Here is a 25,946-nt window from a genome sequence, read left to right on the forward strand (position 1 = left end):
TTGTCTACACAATTCAGTACAGTGACATGCTATACAGGTTTGTAGCTTAGGCTATACCCTATAACCTAGGTGTGTAGTAGGCTACACCATCTAGGTCTGTGTAAGTATTTTCTTTCCTTTTTTTTTTTTTTTTTTTGAAATGGACTCTCGCTCTGTCACCTAGGCTGGAGTGCAGTGGCGCGATCTCGGCTCACTACAAACTCTGCCTCCTGGTTTCAAGCGATTCTCCTGCCTCAGCCTCCTGAGTAGCTGGGATTACAGGCACCCACCACCACACCTAACTAAATTTTGTAATTCTAGTAAAGACGGGTTTTCACCACATTGGCCAGGCTGGTTTCGAACTCCTGACCTCAGGTGATCTACCTGCCTTGGCCTCCCAAAGTGCTGGAATTACAGGCATGAGCCACCACGCCTGGCTGTTAACTACTTTCTATGATGTTTGTGCAATAACAAAATCACCTAATAATGTATTTCTCAGAACGTATCCCTGTTGTTATTACTCTGAATTCTGTTCTGTAGACCAGCCTTGTCCAATAGAGCTTTCTATGATGATGAAAATGTTTATTTTACATTGTCTGCTATGGCAACCACTAGCCACAGGTAGTTATTGGGCACTTGAAATGGAAAAACTGAAACTTTGTTTTATTTAACCTAATTTAATATAATATTTAAGTAACCACATGTAGCTAGTGATCCCCATGTTGGCCAGTGAATGCTTGCTCTCAGAGTAGAGGTTAAAACCATTCTAATTCGGAGGCTTCTAAAGGGAGTATCAGATTTCCACGGAAACATATCTCAGACAAATGGTACTACAACATTGCTGAAGCAAGTAAGAAGCCCATATGTTGTTGGCCAAAGCAAGTGACAAGGTCAAAGGGAAGGTCAACAGGAACAGGGACGTGTAATCTTCCCATAGGTCAAAGTTAGGTATATAAGACATAGAAATTTCTTTCTTCTTTTCTCCTCTTCTTCCTCCTCTTCCTCCTCTTCTTTCCCCTTCCCACCATCCTTCCTCACCTCCCCTTCTTCTTTTGCAAATACATTTAAATTTTATTTTAAATCTATTCTTCTAGGTGACAAAAATTAAGTTTCAGGCAATTCTATCTTCATTCCCCATCTTGGCCAAAGCTGCCTCCTCATCCTGATCACCGTCTTTGATCCCAACAGCTTTCACATCCAGCTCTTTCAGGTACATTTGTATATCCCCACACCACACATGCAGAGACCAAATCATTGCACATGGCTTGGGTGCAGGGAGCTCTGGGGCTACCACTGGCCTGTGGTATGGGTACCGTAGACATTTCATGTAGATATCTTACTGGTCCTGTGTCTTACAAGGCAGAAGATCTCTGTGAGCTTGGCCACGCCTAGCCTTCACTCCAGGAGTGGTGTGCAGTTTCTCCACTGTGCTCAGATGCCCCAAAATGATATATCTGTCTCCAGTCTGCCTGCCCCCAACTTCATTGTTGACCATGGGGAAAAGCAAGGTGCATGCTGCTTTCTCAGAGAAACCCGCTGTAGCAGTCAGCTTAGACTCAATTATGTTACAGCTACAAACAATCCCTAAACCTCTGATTTAAAACAGCAAAGATACCTTTTTCACTCCAGCTGGAGGGCCACATCGGTGTTCCACAGCAGCCCCCAACTGGTTCATTGCCAGTATTAAGAAGAAGAGGGCAGGATCACAAAATGACTCCTAAAACGTCTGCCCTCAGAAGAAGCATATAAGTCACTTCTGTGCATATTCATTGTTCAAAGAAAATCACATGACCGATCTTTAACTCAACAGTAAGGTAAAATAGCATCCTTCCCATAGGCATTGGCAGTGAAATTTTTTGGACATTAATAGTATCTACACAAGCATCATCTACTTTTCTTCTCTCTTTCTCTCCTGCTTTGCAGTCCCCATCACCATTTTCAACATCTTACAGCCTGTGGGTTCTTTATTTAGACTAAGCAGGATGATATATTCTTTATAATCTACTATTTCTGACATAGACTATTAAAGCTCCAAAGCCTGTATTCTGGAAACTCAAAACTCTGTCCTGAAGAACTCTATTCTGTCACATGTGTTTCTGAAGCTCTTGTTTCTGCGCTATTATCCCTTCCCTGGGGTAGAAAGCAGAACACGCACTAGCTGCTTCCTGAGTGGAGGGAGCATTCAAAGGAAGACAGAAAATATGTGGAGAAGCCACCAGTTAATAAAATATTATCGGACCACACTCTGTCAGGGGAGGCAGCCAAGGGGATTTCCCTTTGGAACGGAAAAATCTCGGGATTGAAGGCAGGGGCTGGCATGATATCGGAGTTGTCTACCAGAATTCTTGAGGATTAGTGCTGACCAGTAGAACTTTCTGAGAGGATAGGAATATTCTTTATCTGTGCTGTCCAATGCAGTAGCCTTTAGCCACATGTGGCTCTTAAGCACTTCGAATGTGACTTGGGTGACTGAGGAACTAAATTCTGTTTTTCTTTTTTTATTTATTTTTATATATTTTTTTATGATACTTTAAGTTCTGGGGTACATGTGCAGAACGTGCAGGTTTGTTACATAGGTATACAGGTGCCATGGTGGTTTGCTGCACCCATCAACGTCATCTACATTAGGTATTTCTCCTAATGCTCAACCCCCGACAGGCCCCGGTGTATGATGTTCCCCTCCCTGTGTCCACATGTCCTCTTTGTTCAACTCCCACTTATGAGTGAGAGCATGCAGTGTTTGGTTTTCTGTTCTTGTGTTAGTTTGCTGAGAATGATGGTTTACACCTTCGTCCATGTCCCTGCGAAGGACATGAACCCATCCTTTTTTTATGGCTGCATAGTATTCCATGGTGTATATGTGCCACATTTTCTTTATCCAGTCTATCACTGATGGGCACTTGGGTTGGTTCCAAGTCTTTGCTATTGTGAACAGTGCCGCAATAAACATACATGTACATGTGTCTTTATAGTAGAATGATTTATAATCCTTTGGGTATATATCCAGTAATGGGATTGCTGGGTCAATTGGTATTTCTAGTTCTAGATCCTTGAGGAATTGCCACACTGTCTTCCACCATGGTTAAACTAATTTACACTCCCACCAACAGTGCAAAAGTGAGGAACTAAATTTTGAATTTTAATTAGTTTAAATTTCAACAACCGCTTGTGGTGAGGGGCTACTATATTCAACAGTGCAGTTCTAGAAGTTACCAGAGATAGTGTTGCTAAAAGTCATACAGTGACCTTAATGTCTTACTATTATTTATACACATAAAAAGCATGTTGTACTTTGCTTTTTTAAAAATCTCAAAATGGAAATAATTTCACTTAATATAGACATCATATAGACATTATAGGTACAACATAGTTGCTTAAAGGCAAATAATGGTCGGGCGCGGTGGCTCAAGCCTGTAATCCCAGCACTTTGGGAGGCCGAGACGGGCGGATCACGAGGTCAGGAGATCGAGACCATCCTGGCTAACATGGTGAAACCCCGTCTCTACTAAAAAATACAAAAAACTAGCCAGGTGAGGTGGCGGGCGCCTGTAGTCCCAGCTACTTGGGAGGCTGAGACAGGAGAATGGCGTGAACCCAGGAGGCGGAGCTTGCAGTGAGCAGAGATCTGGCCACTGCACTCCAGCCTGGGCGACAGAGCAAGACTCCGTCTTAAAAAAAAAAAAAAAAAAAAAAAAAAAAAAAAGCAAATAATGCCTTCGTTTATTCACTGGCTAGAGCTGTCTGACCTAATAAGCAGAGGCTAAATTCACAATTAATTAAAGATTTCATGTTCATTCAGCCAAGACATGCCTCAAACCATTTTTTGTTTAGCTGGCCAGCAAGATACTTAGAGCCATATTTAGGACATCTTGCAACTATAATCAACATATGCAAAATATCCCATTTCAAAGAAGATCCTTCCTTTATAAGATTAGTAATTCTGTTGTACGAATAGGATTTTTCTCTATTATGCTAAGTATAATCATTTTGTAGTAAATGAATATGGCAATGTACTACATGAAAATTTATATGTAATTTGATTATTGGTAATTTAAAAAATAGTTCTCTTACCGGAGTTCAGGAAGCATATTTCTCTATCTAGGGATGAGGAAACAGAGGTTTGGAGAGGTTAGGCAATTTTCCTAAGGTTATATAACAGGTATGTGGAATTCTGATGCAGGAACTCCTATCTGTTTAATCCAAAGCGCCTAGCACCCAACAATATTGCTCTTACTTGATATATAATGATAAAACCTTGATATATAATGATAAAACCTAATTGCAATCACCTATCTTTTTCTTTTTTCTTTTTCTTTTTTTTTTTTTTGAGACAGAGTCTAGCTCTGTCGCTTAGGTTGGAGTGCAGTGGCACACTGCAACCTCTGCCTCCCGGGGTCAAGCGATTCTCCTGCCTCAGCCTCCCGAGTAGCTGGGATTACGGGCGCCCACCACCACGCCCAGCTAATTTTTGTATTTTTAGCAGAGACAGGGTTTCACTGTGTTGGCCAGGCTGGTCTCGAACTCCTGACCTCATGATCCACCCGCCTTGGTCTCCCAAACTGCTGGGATTACAAGCGTGAGCCACTGCGCCCGGCTCACCTATCTTTTTCTAAGGATAGAGAACGAAGAAGCCACAACCCCTTTCAAGGAACCAGCTGACGTCCATGGGATGCTATGGTGCAGGACACTTGTGGGGTGCTACAGCTCATGCCCCTTGGTTTCCTGCTGGTGGAAGGGAAATGGGACTAGATACGAGATTGGCGTCTAAGCCATACAAAAAAGCTGTCTCAGACAGGTTGGGCCAGTAAGCACAATGTCACTATCTATATTGGCTTCTGGTTACCTATTGGGTTTGGTTTGGTAAAAATTAAGAATCAGACTTCTGGGATGCAAGCTATGCCGAGTTCAAAATCTGCTGTCAGCCCCTGTGTTTCAAGCGTAACCCTGAACCTCATCATTAATCAGGTGACCTTAGACCGTTTTATCAGCCACGTATCTGCTAGCATAAATCTCCCTTCTGTGAATTGAGAACACAGATGCCTCACATTCACTAAAAATACAATGAGAGACAGATGCTCACTTTCTTTATTTGCTGTTGTATTCTTGGTCCCACTTTGCCATTTTTAAAACAGGAAAACGTTTCCCTTACTTGAACGCTAAAGTGCAAAGCTGCTGTGGACGCTGCCTTCTTCCACCTCCGCACTCCACTGTCCTTGCAAACTTTGGACAGAGGAAAGGTGGGCACGGGGCGCCAAACTACAAGTCCCGGCATGCACGGCGTTCTCCGCACAGGCGCACGGGGACAGCCCGGCCAGCCGGCCAGCCAGCCTGCGGAGACTCCCGGGTCCCCGCGCCGGACTGGGACTGGGGGCAGGCAGCCCGGGCGGAGCGGGCCGGTGCCGAGGGCGGCCCCGGGCATTGCTCTGCCCCGGGCATTGCGCGGCGCGCGTGAGGGGGATGCGGCAGGAGGCGGCGCGGCGGGAGGAGGCGTAGGCGGCGGTGCCCTCGGGAGGGAGCTGCGCGCGGGCCAGACGGCTCCCGGAGGCTCCGCAGTGCCGCCGCCGCCGCCCGGGAGGCTCCGCGCGGGAGCCATGTAACCCTGCGGCGGGCTCCGGGCTGCTCCGTCCTTCCCCAGCTCCTGGGCTAGCGCGGCAGCGGGGCCACGATGAAGAAGCAGTTCAATCGCATGCGCCAGCTGGCCAACCAGACGGTGGGCAGGTAGGTCACCCGCGGGCACCGGGGCCGGTGCGCGCCCGCTAGGCTGCATCCGCCGGGGCGCGCAGGTGATGGATCCCGCCCGGCCTCCTGTCCTCCTTCCTTCCGTCCCTTCCCCTGCAGCAGCTGCCTCCAGGCGCTGCTCGCAGACGCGACCCCTCCTCCCTGAACTTCCTAGACCCGGGAGCCCTTCACACGCGCCGCCTTCTGCTCCGGGCTCCGGTTGCCAAGCGCAAAGTGTGACGCATCCTTTACCTGCGTCCCCGGCTGCCCCTTCGCTTCGTCCTCCCTGCCTTTCCCCGGGACTCCCTTCTCCCTCTGGCCGCCTATCTTCCTGGAAACAGGTGTTTGCTCAGATTGTGCTGGAGGCAGCTGAACCGCAGTCGGTCTCCGGAGATCTCTTTCCTCCCCTCCCCTGCGCCGAGTTCAGGGCTGCTCCCGGGTCCAGGGAAAGTGCTGGGCCTGGTCGGCCTGCCCCTCCCGCCGTGTTTATTTTCAGGGACTATGACTGTACGAGATTCTGGATCACTTTCCTGGCCGGGTTTCTTAAGGCGTTTGGTTGGGGGAAAGAGTGAGGGGTGGGAGAGGAAGGAAGGTGCTGGTGGAATGGCGTTGCTGCCTGCTTGGTGTTAAGACTGATTTCAGTGGAGGGAGGGAGGCTGCAAAAACGAGGCCCAAGTCCTCGGGAAGATGAGAATCGCAGCCAGGTAGGGGAGGGGGACAGAGGCCCCACAGTCAGAAGAGTCAGGCCCGGGGAAGCTGCAAGACCCCGCCTGCTGCCATCACGGTGAAAATGGGCTACATCTGGACTCCAGGAGCGGCTCTGCAGGGTGCCAACATCTATTAAGGTTACGTAAAAATCCTGGTGGGTCTCTCCCAAGACTAGGCATTCTTTGAGCACAGGATCGTTAGGTAGAGGGGATTTTTCCTGGAACCCGTACTCCTGGGGAGGGATTTCCGCTGCTGCTGTGGCAAAGGAATTCAGGTGTGCAGTTCTAAAGCAATCAGAAAGCAAAGAATCCAGCCTTGGGTGCAGTTCAAATGCAAGCTCAACGCATCGAGGGCTCTCCACTAGGTTTACCGAGAAACCAAATACCTTTCCGGGGTGGGAAGTGGAGCCTGAACTGGCACCTGGTAGGATGGGGGTGGGGACAGCCCTGGGGAATAGGGGACATCTGAACTCCCATCTAAGCATACTGCCCTAGTTACAGTGGGCATTTGAGGGCAGGGGATGCGGTGGCTTCTTATGCTTCCAGGGACTCCAGATGGTTTCCAAGTAACAATGTCTAAAATTGACTTGGATTCATTTTTCCTTCCCAAACACATGTGCTTTAACGTGAGGGGGAATTTATGAATAGCAGAGTCAGATTAGCCCAGATTTCTGGCATGGTATTGCCACAGATATAGCCTCACGTGGACTGCCTTTTGATGTGTTGGATGCCGAGATAGTGTTTCCTGGTATTCGTTGTTTAGCAGATGACAGTCAAGCCGACCCGTCTTTAGTATCTTGGCTTCTTCATCACCCTGCAGGCGGGCATTGACCATCACCTGAGACCAGCCCAGTGACCAGGAGGCCCCTGACACTAGACTTGGGTTGCTGGTTTCTCTGGGTCTTGGGGTTTCCGTGCAGTGCTAGAATCTGAATGTTCAGAACGTGTTTATGCCTCCTCCCTGGCTTCCTGAAACACAATTCTATTTTTTCAGGACCTGTTTTGAAATGGGGGAACTTTTTGTGCCATGGCATCGTATCTTATTTTTCAGCCTCATCCATGGGGGGAATGCAAAATGGTGAGGGGAGGTTGGATTTCAGAAAAAGTGGTCTTAGGGATTGAGAGCACGTTCTTGGAAGTCCAAGCAGCTGGTCACCAAGAGGTTCTTTCCTCTTCTTTGTTGGGACTCTGGTGGATGTTGGCATATGGATGAATTCTGCGTTTCTCCGTTGGTAGCCATTGTGTTGTGCACTGGGCCAGGTGAGGGCCAGCCTGTATGGCTTTTGATGAAATCCAGAGCAAACCTTTTAAAGCAAAAACCAGTTCGTGTGACCTTGCTGCTGAAAAGCTTCCAGCGACACCTTATTGCGCTTAGCATCTCACATCTTGCCAGGGTCTTGCAGGACCATCCCTGGTTGGCTGTTTTTCTTAACTCTTTTTCTCCCCATTCTCATCTCTTCCACTCTTTCCACATTCATGGAGCTCTAGCCATGTGGCCTTTCTTGCCCCAAACACACTGAGCTCATATCCACCTTGAGGGTTTTGTTTTGTTTTTAATGTTTTCCCTTTCTTTTTTTAACTTGGCTGAGAATGTGCTCCTTCCAAGTAGCTTTTTCTCATCATTTCAGTCTTGGTTCCAAGACCTTCAAGAGGCCCTTCCTCCCCTATTTACCTCCAGCTCATCATTTTTTCATTTCTGGACAGCACTCATCACTGATTGAAACGCTTTTATTTTTTATTTTCTTGTCTGCCTGCCTCCAGCCGAATATATTGATTGCTGTCGTATGCCTGTGTAGACAGTGCAGTGCCGTTTAGGCTACTGACTCTCAATCGATGTTTATTGCCTAGATTAAAACAGCTTACCCCAGGGTCCATGGAGGGTCAGTGAGAGATGCAGCATTTCTTCTATTATTGAGAATGTTTTGGGTTGTGATCCTGTGAGTATTGGAGTAAAACAACCCTCAGTTGCTTGTTAATTTCTTAAATCAGAAGCACATAGGATTGGAATTTGGACTTTAGGTGTACGGTTATAAAGCACTTGTTTTTTATCCTTGTGTGTTTCTAAAGTTTTCCTCTTTCTGAGGGAGGACTGAGAAGACTGAAAGTCCTTCCTCACGGCTCGCCTTCCCTAAGTTGCAGGTTCTGGAGTTCTGAATATAAAACTTCAAGTCATTTTAACAATGTAGGAGTTACCCTACTTAAACATACTCTGTTGGGTTACTAGTACTTTCTCTTGAAGTGCTTACATCCAAGGCGTATTGAGGGCGTCAGCAACTATGAAAAGATTTGATAAAACCCATTGTATTTAACTGAGAAAAGTTTCAGCCCCTCCTTGGTCTGTTTCCTTAGTCTGCACATGTTCCTTCTGCTTTGAACTTTCCCCTTTCTGTCCCTTCACTTCAGTCTGTCCTTTGGGAGGCACTCCCTGGCCACTGTATGCCTCATGGTTAGGAGGATAGGCTTTCCACTGGGACAAGTTTAGTTTGTTGCTGACTGTGGAATCCTAAGCTTAATTCTCTGCACATTAATCTTCTAACTTGCAAAATGGGAGTAATAAGGATTGTACTGTGGTAATGTGGAAACGGCAGTGATAACATGAGGTACTGTGAGAAGTGGCCGGGTGTGGTGGCTCACGCCTGTAATCCCAGCACTTTGAGAGGCTGAGGCAGGTGGATCACGAGGTCAGGAGATCGAGACCATCCTGAATAACACGGTGAAACCCCGTCTCTACTAAAAATACAAAAAATTAGCTGGGCATGGTGGCGAGTGCCTGTAGTCCCAGCTACTCGGTAGGCTAAAGCAGGAGAATGGTGAACCCGGGAGGCGGAGCTTGCAGCGAGCAGGGATCTCGCCACTGCACTCCAACCTGGGCGACACAGCAAGACTCTGTCTCAAAAAAAAAAAAAAAAAAAAAAAGAGATACTGTGAAAAGTACCTAGCAGTGCTCAGCACTAGAAAATGCTTCATAAATAGTAGCTACAAGTATATCTGGGCAAATGTTCTGAGTGCTATTGAATTATATGCACTATGGTATATGTACATTTATTAGATACCTACTGTGTGCCAGACACTGCTCTGGTTCAGGGCGTATTGCGGTACAGGGCAAACAAAATTCTTGTTCGCTTGGAACCTGCATTCTAGACCGAGTGCCGTGGCGCACACCTGTAATCCCGGCACTTTGGGAGGCCAAGGAGTGTGGATCACCTGAGGTCAGGAGTTCGAGACCAGCCTGGCCAACATGGCAAAACCCTGTCTCCACTAAAAATACAAAAATTAGCTGGGCATGGTTGCAGGCGCCTGTAATCCCAGCTATTGGGGAGGCTGAGGCGGGAGAATCGCTTGAACCCCGGAGATGGAGGTTGCATTGAGCTGAGGTTGCGCCACTATGCTCCATCCTGGGTGACAGAGTGAGACTCCATCTCAAAAACAAACAAACAAACAAAAAAAGGAACCTGTATTCTAAAAGCATGCTATGGTTATAATGGCTCACTTGTATTATAATTTTTATATTTTGTCATTTACTTTTCCCCACTAGACTTTAAACTCTTTGGAGGCAGGGACAACTGCCCTAATACTGCCCTGTGTAGAAGGTCCTCTGTCATTCTTTGGCAATGGAATGAGTAAGTGAACAATAAGATCCATGAGCTATAGATAAGGGAGTCTTTTGAAGTAGTTCAAAGATGGGGAAAGCTCCTGATACCACGTTTCTTGAACGTTGTGATGGTGATCAGAGGAGAAAGGAACAGCTGCACTGCTGGGCATTGGAAGGATAGAGCAAGATTTAGGGGAGAATTTGGTTCAGGCCTGATTGATGGCAGCATTTTTCTTTTTACCTTCGAGAGAGTCTAGTGGCTGCTGGAGTGAGAAGCATACCAAAAGGCATAGAGTATTTTTCTTGGAAGTGACATTTGGTTGGTGTTGGGTGGAGCAAAGCCCTGAGCTAAAATTTAGCAAGAGACGTACTAAGAGAAAGAAAATGGAAGAAGTAATGGCACCTTGATTTGGTGGGGAGGACTTTTTTTTTCCAGTCTGCACAGGGGGTTCACATCCTCAGAGGGCTGTCACGAGGTTGGAGGGAGCCTGGTCCACTGAAGTGCCCACCAAATGGTTGAGGTGGTTCGTTGTCACTGAACACCCATTCAGTCTTCCAAAAATCATGTTGGCCTCCTAAGTAGAAAAGGATTCTTAGAAACGATTTCAACAGCTACTGCCCAGTGATGGCCCAAGTGAGGTTTATGCTCTTGTTTAAAATGGATGATGTTCAAAGTGTCTGGGAGTAGGTGAGGAGCGGTGTGTGTGCGGGAAGGAGAAGGCTGGTTGGGTCGGGTTGAAGTGTGTGGATTTAGAGGCTATGAGTTGGGGAGTGAAGACAAAGTTTTGTCCCTGGAGCCCTGTTTTCTATTCCTTGACTGCTTCGCGTACATTGCAAAGCAGGCTTGGTTTCCGATGCACAGCTTTGCAAGTATCGTTGCTGCTGTGCAGCTCTTGGAATTCAGCTGCAGAGGCCCAGGCATCAGCCAGTGGTGGGGAGCCTGGGAGCTGGATGCTGAGGCCGCAGCAGCCTCCAGGAGCACTGGTGCTGCAGACATTTTTGTTTGGGCCAAAGCTGCCAAAGTCAGTGAGGATCTTTTCCTTGAAGGTTTCTCTGAGACACTGCCCTGCCTTGTAGTAGCCCTTCTGAGAGCCATGACCCAATGAATAGGACATTAGAGGAAAATCAGAACCAATTCCAAATTTGGCTTTGGACTGCTTTGTTCCTTCCCTTCTATTTCCCTTACAATGGGTTAGACCTGCCAGACCAACACAGGTCCTGCCATGGGCTTCCTGTTAGCCCAGCAGGGCTGGGCAGACCCAAACCTGTCCCCCAAGGAGCGCTGCGCACATTGGTCTCAGAGCAAAGTTTTTCATTAGAGTTTTATGGAAGCCCAGGCCTTACTGCCTGTTGTGCTGTATATATGTGAAAGATAACAGAGTGTACTAACCCACTGATTACTGGGCTAGCAAATCTGGAGAGAATATTCTTTGCTCTTATCTTCTAAGATCCTTACTGTGTGGGTCTGTTGGGTTTCACCTTCTGCTGAGCTGCTCTCAGCAGTCAGCCTGAAGCTGCCTAGATTTCCTGCAGAATTCCGTTATCCCAGACCTGCAAGTCATTGTGAGGAAGCCATGCTCTTAAATAGCAATTAATCATATTCCTTTCCATTTTGTCTCCATCAAAGAAACTTATCAGTGATTTTTTTTTAACGATGGGCAATAAGGACCATTTTTTTTTTTCCTCTAGAGAAAGCGAATCAGTAGCCATACGAATATGCTGGTAATTTATAGTCATTCCTTTTAGAGGGGATTAGTAAGTATCCCTTTTATTAGTAATCAAGAGCAGATTATTTCAGATGCTATTTGATAAAGACAGCAAATAATACAATTATGCTTCAGCTCTGTGTGGATGTAGTTGTAGATCAGGCAGGAGGTTGTGGGGGAGAGTCAGAGAGTCAGGCCTCTTCCTTGGGGCGTGGGGCACCCTATTGAGCCAGCACCTGGAACTCCACCGCCTTTGGGAAGCTTGTGGCTGTCTAGCAATTTCAAATTCCTTTTTCTGTCCAGGAAGCAGATGTTTTGCTTTCATTTTCCAACTTTAGAGCTTATTTTTAGAATAAATGTTTATTTTCCCACAGAATTCAATTTACTTTTTTTAACCTTCATTTTGGTTATATAAGTAATATTTGTTTATGGTAGAAAAATCGTAAACTTATGGATGGACTAAAAGGAAAAAAAAAATCGCCTATAATCTCATTACCCAGAGACCGTAGCTAATATTTTGGATATAGTCTTTCAGTTTTTGAGCAGTATATATATATATTATTTAAAAAGTGTAGAGACCATACTCTGTACACTGTTTTGTAACCTGTTTTTTTTCCTTCATATTACATCTTGGATATGATCCCATGTCAATAACTGTTAATCCCCAGCGTAATTTTTCAAGGCTATATAATATTCCACTGTAGTTAACTCATTTTCTTTTGCCATTCACTTAGCAAATATTTCTCATGAATTTAGCTTCTTAGGATGAAGTCTTAGACATGTAATTGCTAGGTCAAAGAATATGTGAATTTTTAAGACTGTGAATGTGTATATTATACACACACACACACACACACACACACACACACTACTTTCACTGCAGCCTTGAACTCCTCTGCTCAAGCGATCCTCCATCCTCAGCCTCCCCAAGTGCTGGGATTATAGGTGTGCAACACCCTTCCTGGCTCCACCTCTTTTATTTTCTAGTGAGGCTGAATTTTTTTTTTTTTTTTTTTTTTTTGAGACGAAGTCTCACTCTGTCACCCAGGCTGGAGTGCAGTGGCATGATCTTGGCTCACTGCAAGCTCTGCCTCCCGGTCCTGCCTCAGCCTCCCGAGTAGCTGGGACTACAGGTGCCTGCCACCACACCTGGCTAATTTTTTTTATTATTATTATTTTTTATTTTTAGTGGAGACAGGGTTTCCCCATGTTAGCCAGGATGGTCTCGATCTCCTGACCTCGTGATCTGCCCGCCTCAGCCTCCCAAAGTGCTGGGATTACAGGCGTGAGCCAGCGCGCCTGGCCTTGAGGCTGAACATTTTTAAAGTTCTCTTGACATTAGTTGCCTTTTCTAAATTGCCTGCATTTGTCTTTGCCCCATTTTTCTAAAGTCATGTTCACAATTGTTTTCTTATGGATGGTAATTTCTTATTGATAAGGTAATTTTTAATATATTAAGCATATATATGCTTTGTCACACACATCTCCCTACTGGTTTTAAAAATTTTTGTTGTATGTCTTTCTTTTTTTGGCCATATATAAATTTAACATTTTGTGATCTTAAGTCTATCTATTTGTAGTCTGTTCTTCAATGTTATGTTTGGGGATACTTTGCCAAGACGCAGATTATATAAATATGCGTGCATTTTTATTACTATTTATAATAATTTCATTTTACCTTCAGATCTCTAATATGTCAGTCATTGATTTTGATGTATGACATGGCTTAGGTATAATACTTAGGCTTTTCAAAATTGATTATCCTGCTATTGAATAGTGTAATTCATACCCACCGTATTGAAATATCATCATCATTATGTACTAAAACATTTCATCTACTTTTATCTTTTTCTAGGATTTCTAGTTTGTTATCTTGTCTGTTGGTTCTGGTAGGAATTTAAGACAGACTCAGCTACCCGGATAAGCAGTGGTGGGTTAATCCTTATCATGAGACCCCATCCATTGGGTGGGAGTGGAGTCAGGCTGAACTCCTCAGCTCAGCTTCAACCCGGGGCCGCTCCTGGGTCTTCAGAGCTCAACAGCCTTTGCCTAAGGATCTTGCTGTGTCTTAACCACAGTTAACCTCCAAATTGCTCCGTTATGAAAGAAAGTTGATCAGTTTTCTTGACTGTGCTCGTTTGTTTATTGTCTCTCAGTATTACTTTTTTAAAGTATATATTAAGATGGAGAAAAATGGACATTTTTACAATATTGAGTATAATGAGAATTCTTCTCATCTGGGAATAGGGCATGTGTATTCCAATCTATTTATAATCCTATAAAGTAGTTTTTGTCCGTTTCGCTCCTATACAATTTTGCTTTTACTTATAGGTAATTTGTCAGTGTTGTTACTGTAGCTGCAGTGATTTGAATCTTTTCTTAAATTATATATTTTTTCTTACTCTTTATTGCTGCAATATAGCAATGTTGTTGATTTTTATGTAATTATCTTAACAACTGCCTTCATGAATTATCTCATTACTTTTAAATACTTTTTAAAAAAAAATTAAGTCTGTGGGATTTTCTAGGTAGACAATCGTATCTTCTGCAAATAATAATTTTATATTTTACTCTCTAGTGTTTATACTTATTTTATTTTCTCATCTAATTGCGTTGCCTAGGACTTACAGAACAGTGTTAAAATATTGTGGCAATATGTGGGCGTTCATGTCTTATTAACCTCAATTAAAATACATGATGATTGGTTTGAGATGTTTTGTTTTTTAATTATGTTACATATTGCATAATTTTATTATTTTACTTTGAGTTTTTTTTGACATCAAACTTAAATTTGATTTATCATGGCCTTTGCAGATAATCACAATGTGTTTTTTTCTTGGATTTTAATATCACTCAATAATTTATTCCATATGTATTTACTGGGCACTCTTATGTTCCAGGCATCATTGATACATCAATGATAGAGTCGGTACCCATGAGGAGCTTGTGCTTTGGGTGCTTGAACCTTAGTAGATTTTCTGATATTGAGCTCTCCTTGCCTTCCTGCAATTAATCTTGACTGTGGTGCGTTCATGTTTTTCTGTACTGCTTGATTTAATTTATTATTTAGGATGTTGGCATTCAGCATTCATAAATGAAAGCATTTGATTTTTTTCCCCCCATATGTGTCATGTTTTGTTAATTGTGTAAAATGAGTTGTTCAGTGTTCTTTTTGTTCCTATAGAATGGTAAGATGGAGAAGTACTCGTTCTTTGAAGATAAAAACAACTTTCCAAGGGTGTTTTCTAGATGTCGTTCTTTGACAGTTTTCCAGATTTCTTGAATGGTTATTGGACTGTTCATGTTGTCTGTCTTTTCTTGAGTAAGTTTGAATAACATATTTGATAGAAAAGCATTCATTATGTTATGATTTTAAAATTTAATAGAATCTTTTTGAGTATATCGTCGTATTTCCATTGTCGTTCCTAATTTACAATTCTCTTTTTCCCTTTGACAAGTTTTGCCCCTGAGGAAGTTCTCTCCCTACCCCAGTCAGCTCTTCGGTTTAGGCTATTCTCATTTAGATTTCTTTCTTATTAGCTTTTGATCGGCATATATGTTTTCTAGTAAATTCTGCTTTTTTCAGATTCTTTCCTCCTGATTTCCCTGGGTTTACTTTGTTCTTTTCCTGGTCTTCAGTCTTCCATGTGGTATTAGGATAGATTAGGCTCTGCTATGATAACACATGAGCTCTGGAATTTCAGGGACTTAACATAGCAAAAGCTTCCTTTAAGCTCATGTGAATGTGATGTAAGTCAGGAGGACTCCCATGGACAGCTCTCCTCCTCTGTGTGTGATTCTGGAATCTAGTCTATCCATCTTCCCCTCCACCTCAAAATCTCAGTATGTGGTTTTCGGTAAGTGCTAAAGGTAAAAGAGAATATAGAAGTGATATACTGGCTCTTAGATGCCTGGGCCTGGAATTCACAAACGTCACTTATGTTCACTTTTCATGGGCCCTCGCTAGTACCCGGGATATGGCTGGAGACAGGAAGCCTTCACCCCTGTTGAATCTCCAGCAGTCTTCTTTCTCTCTGCTTCCACTGTGCATAACTGTCTTTTGAATCTGCAGTCCTCTCTGCCCTGTCCTACCCTCTGATGTTCAGGTATGCTCACTGCAAACTCCGCCTCCCGGGTTCAAGCGATTCTCCTGCCTCAGCCTCCCGAGTAGCTGAGATTATAGGCACATGCCACCATACCAGGCTAATTTTTGTATTTTTAGTAGAGACAGGGTTTCACCATGTTGGCCAGGCTGGTCTTGAACTCCTGACCTCAGGAGATCCACCCACCTCAGCCTCCCAAAGTGCTGGGATTACAGGTGTAAGCCACCGCGCCCAGCCCGAGAAAATTAATTTTTTATTTTGAGCCCTTTCTACAACAGGGAGAGGAATAATGAAGAGAACAGAAATTATCCTACCGTACTGGAATGACACCTACTTTATGGGGTTCTTGTCAAGGTTAAATAAGATTATAAATATAACATCCTTAGAATAACCCCTGGTTGTAATAAATAAATGACAGTCAATAAATGACAATAAATGACAGTCAATAAATGACACTCAATAAATGACAGTTACTACCAGTATTCCTTGCTGTGCTAAAAGTGTCTTTGACATGAAGCATTTATTTTGTTCCATTTGTATTCCTCATTACCTGAAAATTACAACTTGAAATTGATACCCGTTTGTCCTCTTTTCCCAAATCAAACCCAGTTTTTCTGTATGTAGCCAAGAGCATGCCTGAAGGCAGTACCTTGAGGTATCAGTAATTGTAATGGTTTCACTCATTGAATCTCCACTGTGACTAATAGTTATTGTATCACTCAATTTAAGTCTAGCTTAAGCTGCTGTAACAAAAGCCCCCAAATCTCAGCTGCTTACAGCACTGGCCAGTGGAGGGTTAGAGGCAGCTCTTCTGAGACCCAGGCTGCTGTGGGCTCAGTTCCACACATGGGGCAGTGATGGCAGAGGCAGTAAATGAGGATGTGATAAGTTATATCCTGGCTGTGAATATTTCTTCTGGAAGTGACACCTGCCACTTCTACTCTCAAAGTAGAAGGCAATCCTGATACTGGCCAAAAGAAATAGAGCCACAGAAGCCACATCTGTGTCATCTGTTTTCGGGAACTAGGTTATGCAGTTTATAAGCGTTATTTTAATTCACTCATTGCAACATCTCTGTGAATGGGACTATTTACAGCTCCATTTCACAGATGGGGAAATAGAGGCTAAAAGCAGCAGAGCCAGATTTGAACCAGGGCCTAAGTAGGTCAGTCGTAGGCAAATGCCTGTCCTGCTCCTCTCTCCCTAATCTTGTTATTTCTGCTGCCTCAGAGTCCCTCAAAGTTACTTCAGTTTAGGTGGTTTTAGAAATGCTAATTAACTGCTCATGACTTGAATAAAAGTAAAAATGTCACATTCATTTAAGATAATTGAGTGTCTTGTATATACCCTTAACCACCAGGAGCATCAAGTGAAATTTCTGCCAATAGAAGATTCTTTCACTTTGTTTTTTATTGCAATTTCAGCAGAAAAGGTAAGAGAAAGTTCTTTGTAGCTCTATGCTGAGAGACAGCAGTTTATCTGCAAAAGCCCCTACAGACTCCCGTGTAACACGTTAACCAAACAAGGACCTGAAAACATACAATCTAAGAAAGGAATGTGAAAAGTGGACAGAGCTTTTAGCACTAGGAATCTCGTGCACACTGTTGCCTTTGCAGATATGTGTGCACACTGGCTTGGTGTTCATAGATGCCATTTAAGGGTGTCCTCTGACGGACACTTGTGCAGTATGGCACAGGCCTTCCTGTTTTATCCTCCCTCTTAAGAGTAAGTTCCCCTAAGAGTAGGTACTCTTAAGAATCCCTCTTAAGAGTAGGTTCTTGGCCGGGCGCAGTGCCCCAAGCCTGTAATCCCAGCACTTTGGGAGGCCGAGATGGGCGGATCACGAGGTCAGGAGATCGAGACCATCCTGGCTAACACGGTGAAACCCCGTCTCTACTAAAAAATACAAAAAACTAGCTGGGCAAGGTGGTGGGCGCCTGTAGTCCCAGCTACTTGGGAGGCTGAGGCAGGAGAATGGCGTAAACCCGGGAGGCGGAGCTTGCAGTGAGCTGAGATCCGGCCACTGCACTCCAGCCTGGACGACAGAGCGAGACTCTGTCTCAAAAAAAAAAAAAAAAAAAAAAAATAGGTTCTGGTGTCTCCCCCATTTTCTATACAAGTCTCAGAGCAGATGAGTGCCTTGTTGCTGTTGGTTGCCTCGTTGGTGAGGGAAGTGGTTTGAGATTTGCTTCCAGAAATGCTGGCTCTGACATTGATATTTTTCATCACTGTACTTTAATGACTCTGCAGTAGGGAAAGAAGCATAAAAAATTAAATACCTAATATTAATGGAATGATTAAGTAAATTCTGGTACATTTACACAGTTGTAACTATTAGTGTTTTTATGACATTCAGAAAACATCTAAGGGCTGAGAGAGATGTTTACGATAAGGAAACAGGATATATGAGTGCGTACAGGGTTAAGATTGTACAGTATTTTAAAAAATGCATAGAAAAGTCTGGAAGGAAATCAGGAAAGACTAGAAGATTAAGCATAAAATGTTATCTCTGGGCAGGATTATGAGTGATTTGATTTCTGCTGCTTATGCTTTTCTTTAACTTCCAAATTTCTTAAAATAAACGTGTATTTTATTGAAGAGAGAAAAAAAAAAAAAAAAAAAAAGCTTCCAGGACTCAAAGTAGACAACTGTAGTCAGAATTTCTTAGAATGGTATTTAATTTTAAATTTGGGGCCCTGAAATGTCTAAGTACAAATATGTTTCAAGTTGCCTCGGCTCCTGGTTTTAAATGTGAGAAACCTCTTATCTTTAATGTTCTGGAAGGAACATCATGTCAGATCTCATTTTCTAGGATAAAATAGTCTGCCATTGGAAAATGATATGCTAATAGCCTTTTGGGTCATTGCTACTAATTTTAAAGACATAACATTTTGAGACTTGGTCTGCATGACACATAGCTGAAATTTGCTGGTTCCCCCGTAATCGGTTAGGGTTCTCTGGGTGCAGCAGCAGAAATAGGCTCGAGCTAATTTTAGCAAAAAAGGAGTTTTGGGAAGGGTGGGGATAGTTAAAAAATCAAAGGGAAGAGCTGGACAGTACGGCCTGGGAGTGACCACAGAGTGTCCCTGCTGCAGGGCGAAGGACAGCCTCGTCAGAGGCCCCTGGCAAAGGGGTTGCTTCAAAATTCTTTTCTGTCATTGGGTCACTCAGGTGATTGACATATGACAGTCTAGTTGTTTAAGTCCGATCTTCACTTGGAAGCAGTGGGAGAATAGGAATTCTTTTGATTGACAGTCTGCCATGACAGCAGTGAGGAGAGGCAGAGTGCAAAAGGAAAATCAGACCCTTGGCCCGAGGACAGGAAAGGGACGGTGCTGTTTAACATACCCAGTTGTTGACCAGGCCCTTTAATCAGTGACATCAAAGATTCCACCTTGATCAATTTGCCAGGGTTCTACTTACTGATTTAGTGTGTTTCCTGGCATTGAAAGTAGTCCATTCTTTTTTCTTTTTTTTTTTTTTTTTTTGATACGAAGTTTCCCTGTGTCACCCAGGCTGGAGTGCAGTGACGTGAGCTCCATCCACTGCAACCTCCGCCTCCTAGGTTCAAGTGATTCTTGTGCCTCGGCCTCCCGAATAACTGGGACTACTGGCATGTGCCACCATGCCTGGCTAATTTTTTTTTTTTTTTTTTTGAGGCGGCATCTAGCTCTGTCACCCGGGCTAAAATGCAGTGGCGCGATCTCGGCTCACTGCAACCTCCGCCTCCCGGGTTCAAGTATTTCTTCTGCCTCAGCCACCTGAGTAGCTGGGATTACAGGCGACTGCCACCATGCCCAGCTAAGTTTTGTATTTTTAGTAGAGATGGGGTTTCATTGTATTGACCAGGCTGGTCTCGAACTGCTGACCTCAGGTGATCTGCCTGCCTTGGCCTCCCAAAGTGCTGGGATTACAAGCGTGAGCCACCACGCCCAGCCAAGTTTTGTATTTTTAGTAGAGATGGGGTTTCACTATGTTGGCCAGGCTGGTCTTGAACTCTTGACGTCAAGCGATCTACCTGCCTCTGCCTCCCTGAGTGCCGGAATTACAGGCATGAGCCACTGTGCCCGGCCCCCAAAGAAGTCCATTTTTATTTCCTACTTAAATTATATTTTATCTATTTCTCCTTTTTAATTTATTTAAATTTTATTTTAGAGACAGTGTCTCACTCTGTTGCCCAGGCTGGAGTGCAGTGGCGTGGGTCATAGCTCACTGTATCCTCAACTTCCTGGGCTCAAATGATCCTCCCATCTAGGCCTCTTGCTTTTTAAATTTCTGTATCTTAATTATAGTCTGCTTCTCCAGCCTTGACTTTTACAGGGCCTCCTTTTCTTGTGCTCTTGCCCTGAATCTCCTCTTCCTCTGACTTCCCGCAACACAGCCCAGACCATATTTTTGAATACATGAACTGAAGAATGTAATTTTCCTTCTTTTTCAGGTTTCATTCTGTGGGGAAAAAAATCCTAGCACTGTTGGAAATACTGCATACTATAAATTTATCTTAGAAATTTACAAGCTATATTTGTATTTGAGGTTCTAAGAAGTTCTGCAGTTAAGAAAACTCGTGATCATTTGTATCTCTTGGATTGCTTTCGGTTATAACAACAGATGTCATAATTTAGAGTCGCTTAAACAATGAGGGAACTTTTATTCTGGGATGATAGGGCATCCAAAGGTAGGAAGAGTCCAGGTGCCTTGTCAGTAGGTCAGATGCTATCTTTCTCTCCATTTTTCTTTGCTTAGCCTTCGTCTGTGTCTTGGCCTGTTTCACTGTCAAAATACAGGTGTTTGCTGCAATTAGGTTATTTGCTTCCATGTTCACAAACCAAAGAGGAGACAAAGAAGCAGCCCAAGTGGTCCTGATCGTGGAATAAGCGTGCTTCCCTCTAGTCTAGGCCAATTTATTTCACACGTTTACTGTTGACCATTAACACATGCTGGAGGGAGGGGTTGCAGAGGTCTGATGGCGCCCATGCTTCTGTCTTTGAAGCCAGAAAGTACTATTATAATGACTGGCTAAGATCCATCAAGACCCCATCTGAAGTTGGACGTGGGGATAGCCTTACCTAAGTTGGGAGACCTTCGTGGCGAAGGGATGGATACCTGGACAAATCAGAGTTTTCGTGGGAAGAAAGGAGGAAGAAAGCATTCAGCTAAACAACCAACACTATCCACTGTGACTTGGTTTAAGCCAGCATTTTGAGCGTGAATACTGTTTCTCATGGGATACCCATTCTTCAAACTAGAGTTTGTAGGATGTGTCATGGAGATTGTGCTTCAATGAAGTTCAAGTATTCCCCCTTAGCATTCAACACTTTGACCTTTGATCAAGCCGTTGCCTCTCCTTTCCATTTGTCAAAACTGTTCTTTCAGATTCGAGAGCGCTGGTTCACACTGAGGTATAAAACTTGGTATATTGTATTCTAGTTATACTTCTGCACACATCTGTCTCTGGTACTAATCTATAAATCCCCGGCACAGTGTCTGGAATGTAGACGTAGAAGAGACTCAAGAACTGCTTGTCAAATTCATTCTCAGAGTGCAATTCAGACATTCCCCCCTTCCTAGCCTCTTCCTTCATTCTTGAATGGGAATCTGGTGTCCACTATATCTGCTATGTTCTAAGTTCTCTGCTAGAAGTATGAGGGTGGTTAGAAAGCAATTAAATACGCTACCAAAATAGAGGTGGTATCTTTGATGGTAGATGAGGTGTTCATGGCATGATGAGAATATAATTGAGTTTGGCTGTAGTAGGGGGTTGGAAGAGGGTCCTAGAACTGAGAAGGGGGAAGCGTTGTTTCTTTCTTGGTGCTTCCACAGCACTCTGCTCATTTTCTTACACCACTTATTTTTTTCCTGCCTTGATTTTCAGTTGCTGTCAGTTCTGTTTTCCTTACTCAACTAGAAGCTGTATGTCTTTGCCGGGATTGGGGTTTCCTCATCTCTGTGTCCTGACTGGTGTCCACAGTGCTTTGCAAATAGCATAAGCAGGTCTTTATCAAGAGCGTGAAGAAGACACTGTATGTGCTCTTCTAAAAAGTGTCAAAGATGGATATTCTTATGGCCCCTAAATTGAGGTTTTTCCATGCTAAATATGTGTCTGTTGGCTTATAGTCATGCCTTCATAATCTCCAAGATTTTTCTGTACCAACAGGAATCTGACTTTGGTGTGAGAATTATTAGTAGTTCCTAGTGCATTGTCTTTATCTCCAAAGCATTCTCAAGCCATACCTATGAATTGTATAGTCATATATGCTAAGAGAGGTATATAAGACATGGCAGCTTATTGAGTACAGATGTCCTTCATTAAACAGATATTTATTGACCACTTAACTGTCACAGCTTGGGTCTCTGCAAAGCGGATACTGAGAATAGCATGCAGCATGTTTACTAGGGGTTGCTCTTAGCATCAGTATCTGTGGAAGGGAGTGAAAAGAAGCAGGACTAGGAAGAGGGAGTTGAGCTGTGATGCAGTCTTCACAAAGGCTTCAGCTGGTTCCATGTTAGGGTTGAGTTCAGAGCTATCCTGAGTTGGGAAGAAGGAAACTGAGCCTTTTAACCTCTTTATTGATTAGTCATTGCACGTGGCCTTCCTTTGAAAGGTGGCGTGACCTTCAGCAGGTGCGGTGGCAAAGGGCAGATGACCAAGGGTGGCCATCTGACAGCATTTCTACCTAGCAGTGGGGAATAAGTCCTGTATTCCTGATGGGAAATCTGGTGTACACTACATCTGCTGTGTTTTAAGTCCTCTGCTAGAAGTATGAGGGTGGTTAGAAAGCAATTAAATAAGCCTTTAAAATAGAGGTGGTATCTTTGATGGTAAATGAGGTGTTCATGGCATGATGAGAATATAATTGTGTTTGGCTGTCGTGGGGCTTGGAAGAAAGTCCTAGAACTGAGACCTGAAGGGGGAAGCATGTTAGTAGGCTAAGGAAAGTGGGAATGGCGGGTATGATTGCCAAGGGATATAGAGTATGTCTCTTTTAAGAAAGTAAAATAAATTCTTCATGTTTGGAATATCATTGGGAGTTGGGGTGAGGCTTGCAAATAGGATGACCATCTAATATATTATACAAACTGGGACCATTTCTGAGGGTGATTATGTAACTAATAATGCCGGGGATAGCAGATGAAAACCTGGGTGAATTGTGTGGTCACCCTACTTATAAGACACGTTTGTGCAGATTTGGATTCCATCTGAGAACCAATGGTAAATTACTGAGTGGCCACTTGACCTCTCTGCACAGTTTTCGGTTATGAGTGTGGATTCTGATGTCAGATTCCCATAGGTGCATATTTTGGCTCTATCACTTACTAGTTGTAAAACCATGGAGAAGCCATTTAGGTTTTGTCAGCCTCAATTTTCTTATCTGCAATATGCAGATAATAATAAATCTATCTTATGTTCAAAGATAAACTTAGGCACCTTTAAATTTTCATGACTTTATTTGAGCATTTAGGGATTCATGAATTGGGCAGCACTAGACCACTGGCGGTTCAGGGCTCTGTTGATGGGGGTTAAGAGGGAAACTTTTATAAGGGGTCATGGAAGCAAAACAAAAAATATTTGATTGATGGAAGTGGAAAGTCTGGTTAGAGGTAAGTTTCTGTTTTTTGCTTGGTAAAGTCTCTAGTTAGAGGTTAGTTGGTAGTTTCAGATTGATGAAGCTTAAGTTTCATTTTGCAACTTATATTGGGTTGAGTTTCAGTTTGCTTACATAGGAACCCAAGGCACAGGAACCATGTCATCTCAGCATAATGGCCTCCTAATGAATTTTATTGACACTTATATGCATTAATACACATAAAGTGGAATTGAAGCATTGAATCGGAGCAATGCTGAGCAGACAGGAGGGCTGAGGAATAGTTCCTGGGACAGAGTAAGTCCTCAGTGACTGTGAATTGCCATTGTTATTATTTTAAATGGGAATAGCAAGGTCAGGCTTGGGTTTTAGGGTGATCACTCAGCATCCAGAGGGGAGAACCAGATGTATAGGATGTATTAGTCTGTTCTCACACTGTTAATAAACACACACCCCAGACTGGGTAATTTATAAAGGAAAGAGGTTTAATTGACTCACAGTTCCACATGGCTGGGGAGGCCTCACAATCATGGCAGAAGGCAAAGGAGAAGCAAAGGCATGTCTTACAAAGTGGCAGGCAAAGGAGTGTGTGCACAGGAATTCCCCTTTATAAAACTATCAGATCTTGTGAGACGTGGTCACTATCACAAGCAGAGCATGGGAAAGACCCACCACCATAATTCTGCTACCTCCTCCTTGGTCCCTCTCACAACATGTGGGAATTATGGGAGCTATAGTTGAAGATGAGATTTGGGTGGGGACACAGCCGAGCCATATTATTCCACCCCGATCCCTCCCAAATCTCATGTCCTCACATTTCAAAACAAACCATGCCTTCCCAACAGTCCCCCAAAGTCTTTTTTTTTTTTTTTTTTTTGAGATGGAGTCTCGCTCTGTCACCCAGGCTGGAGTGCAGTGGTGTGATCTTGGCTCACTGCTAGCTCCGCCTCCTGGGTTCACACCATTCTTCTGCCTCAGCCTCCTGAGTAGCTGGGACTACAGGCACCCACCACTAAGCCCGGCTAATTTTTTGTAGTTTTAGTAGAGTTGGGGTTTCACTGTGTTAGCCAGGATGGTCTTGATCTCCTGACCTTGTGATCTGCCCACCTCGGCCTCCCAAAGTGCTGGGATTACAGGCGTGAGCAACCATGCCCAGCCCAAAATGTTAACTCATTTCAGCTTTAACTCAGAAGTCCACAGTCTAAAGTCTCATCTGAGACAAGGCAAGTCTCTTCCGCCTATGAGCCTGTAAAACCAAAATCAAGTTAGTTACTTCCCAGGTACAATAGTTACAATGGGGATACAAGCATTGGGTAAATATACTCATTTCAAATGGGAGAAATTGACCAAGACAAAAAAGCTACAGGCCTCATGCAAGTTGAAATCCAGTAGGGCAGTTATTAAACCTTAAAGTTCCAAAATGATTTCCTTTGACTCCATGTCTGACATTCAGGGCACACTGATGCAGCAGGTGGCTCCCACAGCCTGGGGCAGCTTCGCCTTTGTGGCTTTGCAGGTTATAGCCCCGCTTCTGGCTGCTTTCACGGGCTGGCATTGAGAGCAGCTTTTCCAGGCACACGGTGCAAGCAGTCAGTGGGTCTACCATTCTGGGTTCTGGATGATGGTGGCCCTCTTCTCACAGATCCACTAGGCGGTGCCCCAGTGGCACTCTGTGTGTGGGCTCCAACCTCACATTTCCCTTCCATACTGCCCTAGCAGAGGTTCTCTATGAAGGCCCTGTCACTTCTGCCTGTACATCCAGGCATTCCATACCTCCTCTGAAATCTAGAAGGAGGTTTTCAAACCTCAGTTCTTGACTTCTGTGCACCCACAGGCTCAATACCATGTGGAGGCTGCCAAGGCATGGGGCTTGCATCCTCTGAAGCTACAGCCCGAGCTGCACATTGGCCTCTTTTAGCCATGGATGGGATGCAGGGAACCAAGTCCTGAGACTGTACAAAGGAGTACAAATGAACCTGAGTCTGGCTCACAAAATCATTTTTTCCTCCTAGGCTTCTACACCCATGATGGGAGGGGCTGCCATGAAGACCTCTGATATGCCCTGGAGACATTTTCTCCATTGTCTTGGCGATTAACATTTGGCTGCTCTTACTTACGCTAATTTCTGCAGTGGGCGGGCCTGAATTTCTCCTCAGAAAATGTGTTTTTCTTTTCTCTTGCATCATCAGGTTGCAAATTTTCTGAGCTTTTATGCTCTGCTCCCCTTTTAAACGTAAGTTTCAATTCCAAACCATGTCTTTGTAAATACGTAAAACTGAATGCTTTTAAGAGCACCCAAGTTACCTCGTGAATGCTTTGCTGCTTAGAAATTTATTCTGCCAGATGCACTAAATCATCTCTATCAAGTTCAAAGTTTCACAGATCTCTAGGTCAGGGACAAAATGCTTTAAGTCTCTTTGCTAAAAGATAGCAAGAGTCACCTTTATCCAGTTCCCAACAAGTTCTTCATCTCCATCTGAGGTGAACAGCATTTGGTCAAAGCCATTCAACAAGTCTGTAGGAAGTTCCAAGCTTTCCCACATCTTCCTGTACTCTTC

The 25,946-nt window shown here is 43.9% G+C and overlaps 1 protein-coding gene across 8 annotated transcripts in view; it reads left to right on the forward strand.

Annotated features, from left to right (window-relative positions):
• The first annotated feature begins 5,311 nt into the window (after nt 1-5,311).
• Nucleotides 5,312-25,946, forward strand: part of ARHGAP44 (Rho GTPase activating protein 44) — a 203,354-nt gene continuing 182,719 nt past the window's right edge. For 5 of the 8 annotated variants that reach the window (XM_005582936.5, XM_005582934.5, XM_065532790.2 and 2 more), the window contains exon 1: nt 5,312-5,697. In XM_005582936.5, the coding sequence (XP_005582993.1) occupies nt 5,645-5,697 (53 nt within the window). In that variant the 5' untranslated portion in view covers nt 5,312-5,644. Of the gene's footprint in view, nt 5,698-5,926; nt 6,543-25,946 lie in introns of those variants that run through there. The other 3 variants (XM_074018614.1, XM_074018616.1, XM_074018615.1) reach the window with 1 other exon arrangement.

This window comes from Macaca fascicularis, chromosome 16 (genome assembly GCF_037993035.2).
Source record: "Macaca fascicularis isolate 582-1 chromosome 16, T2T-MFA8v1.1".
NCBI lineage: Eukaryota > Metazoa > Chordata > Mammalia > Primates > Cercopithecidae > Macaca > Macaca fascicularis.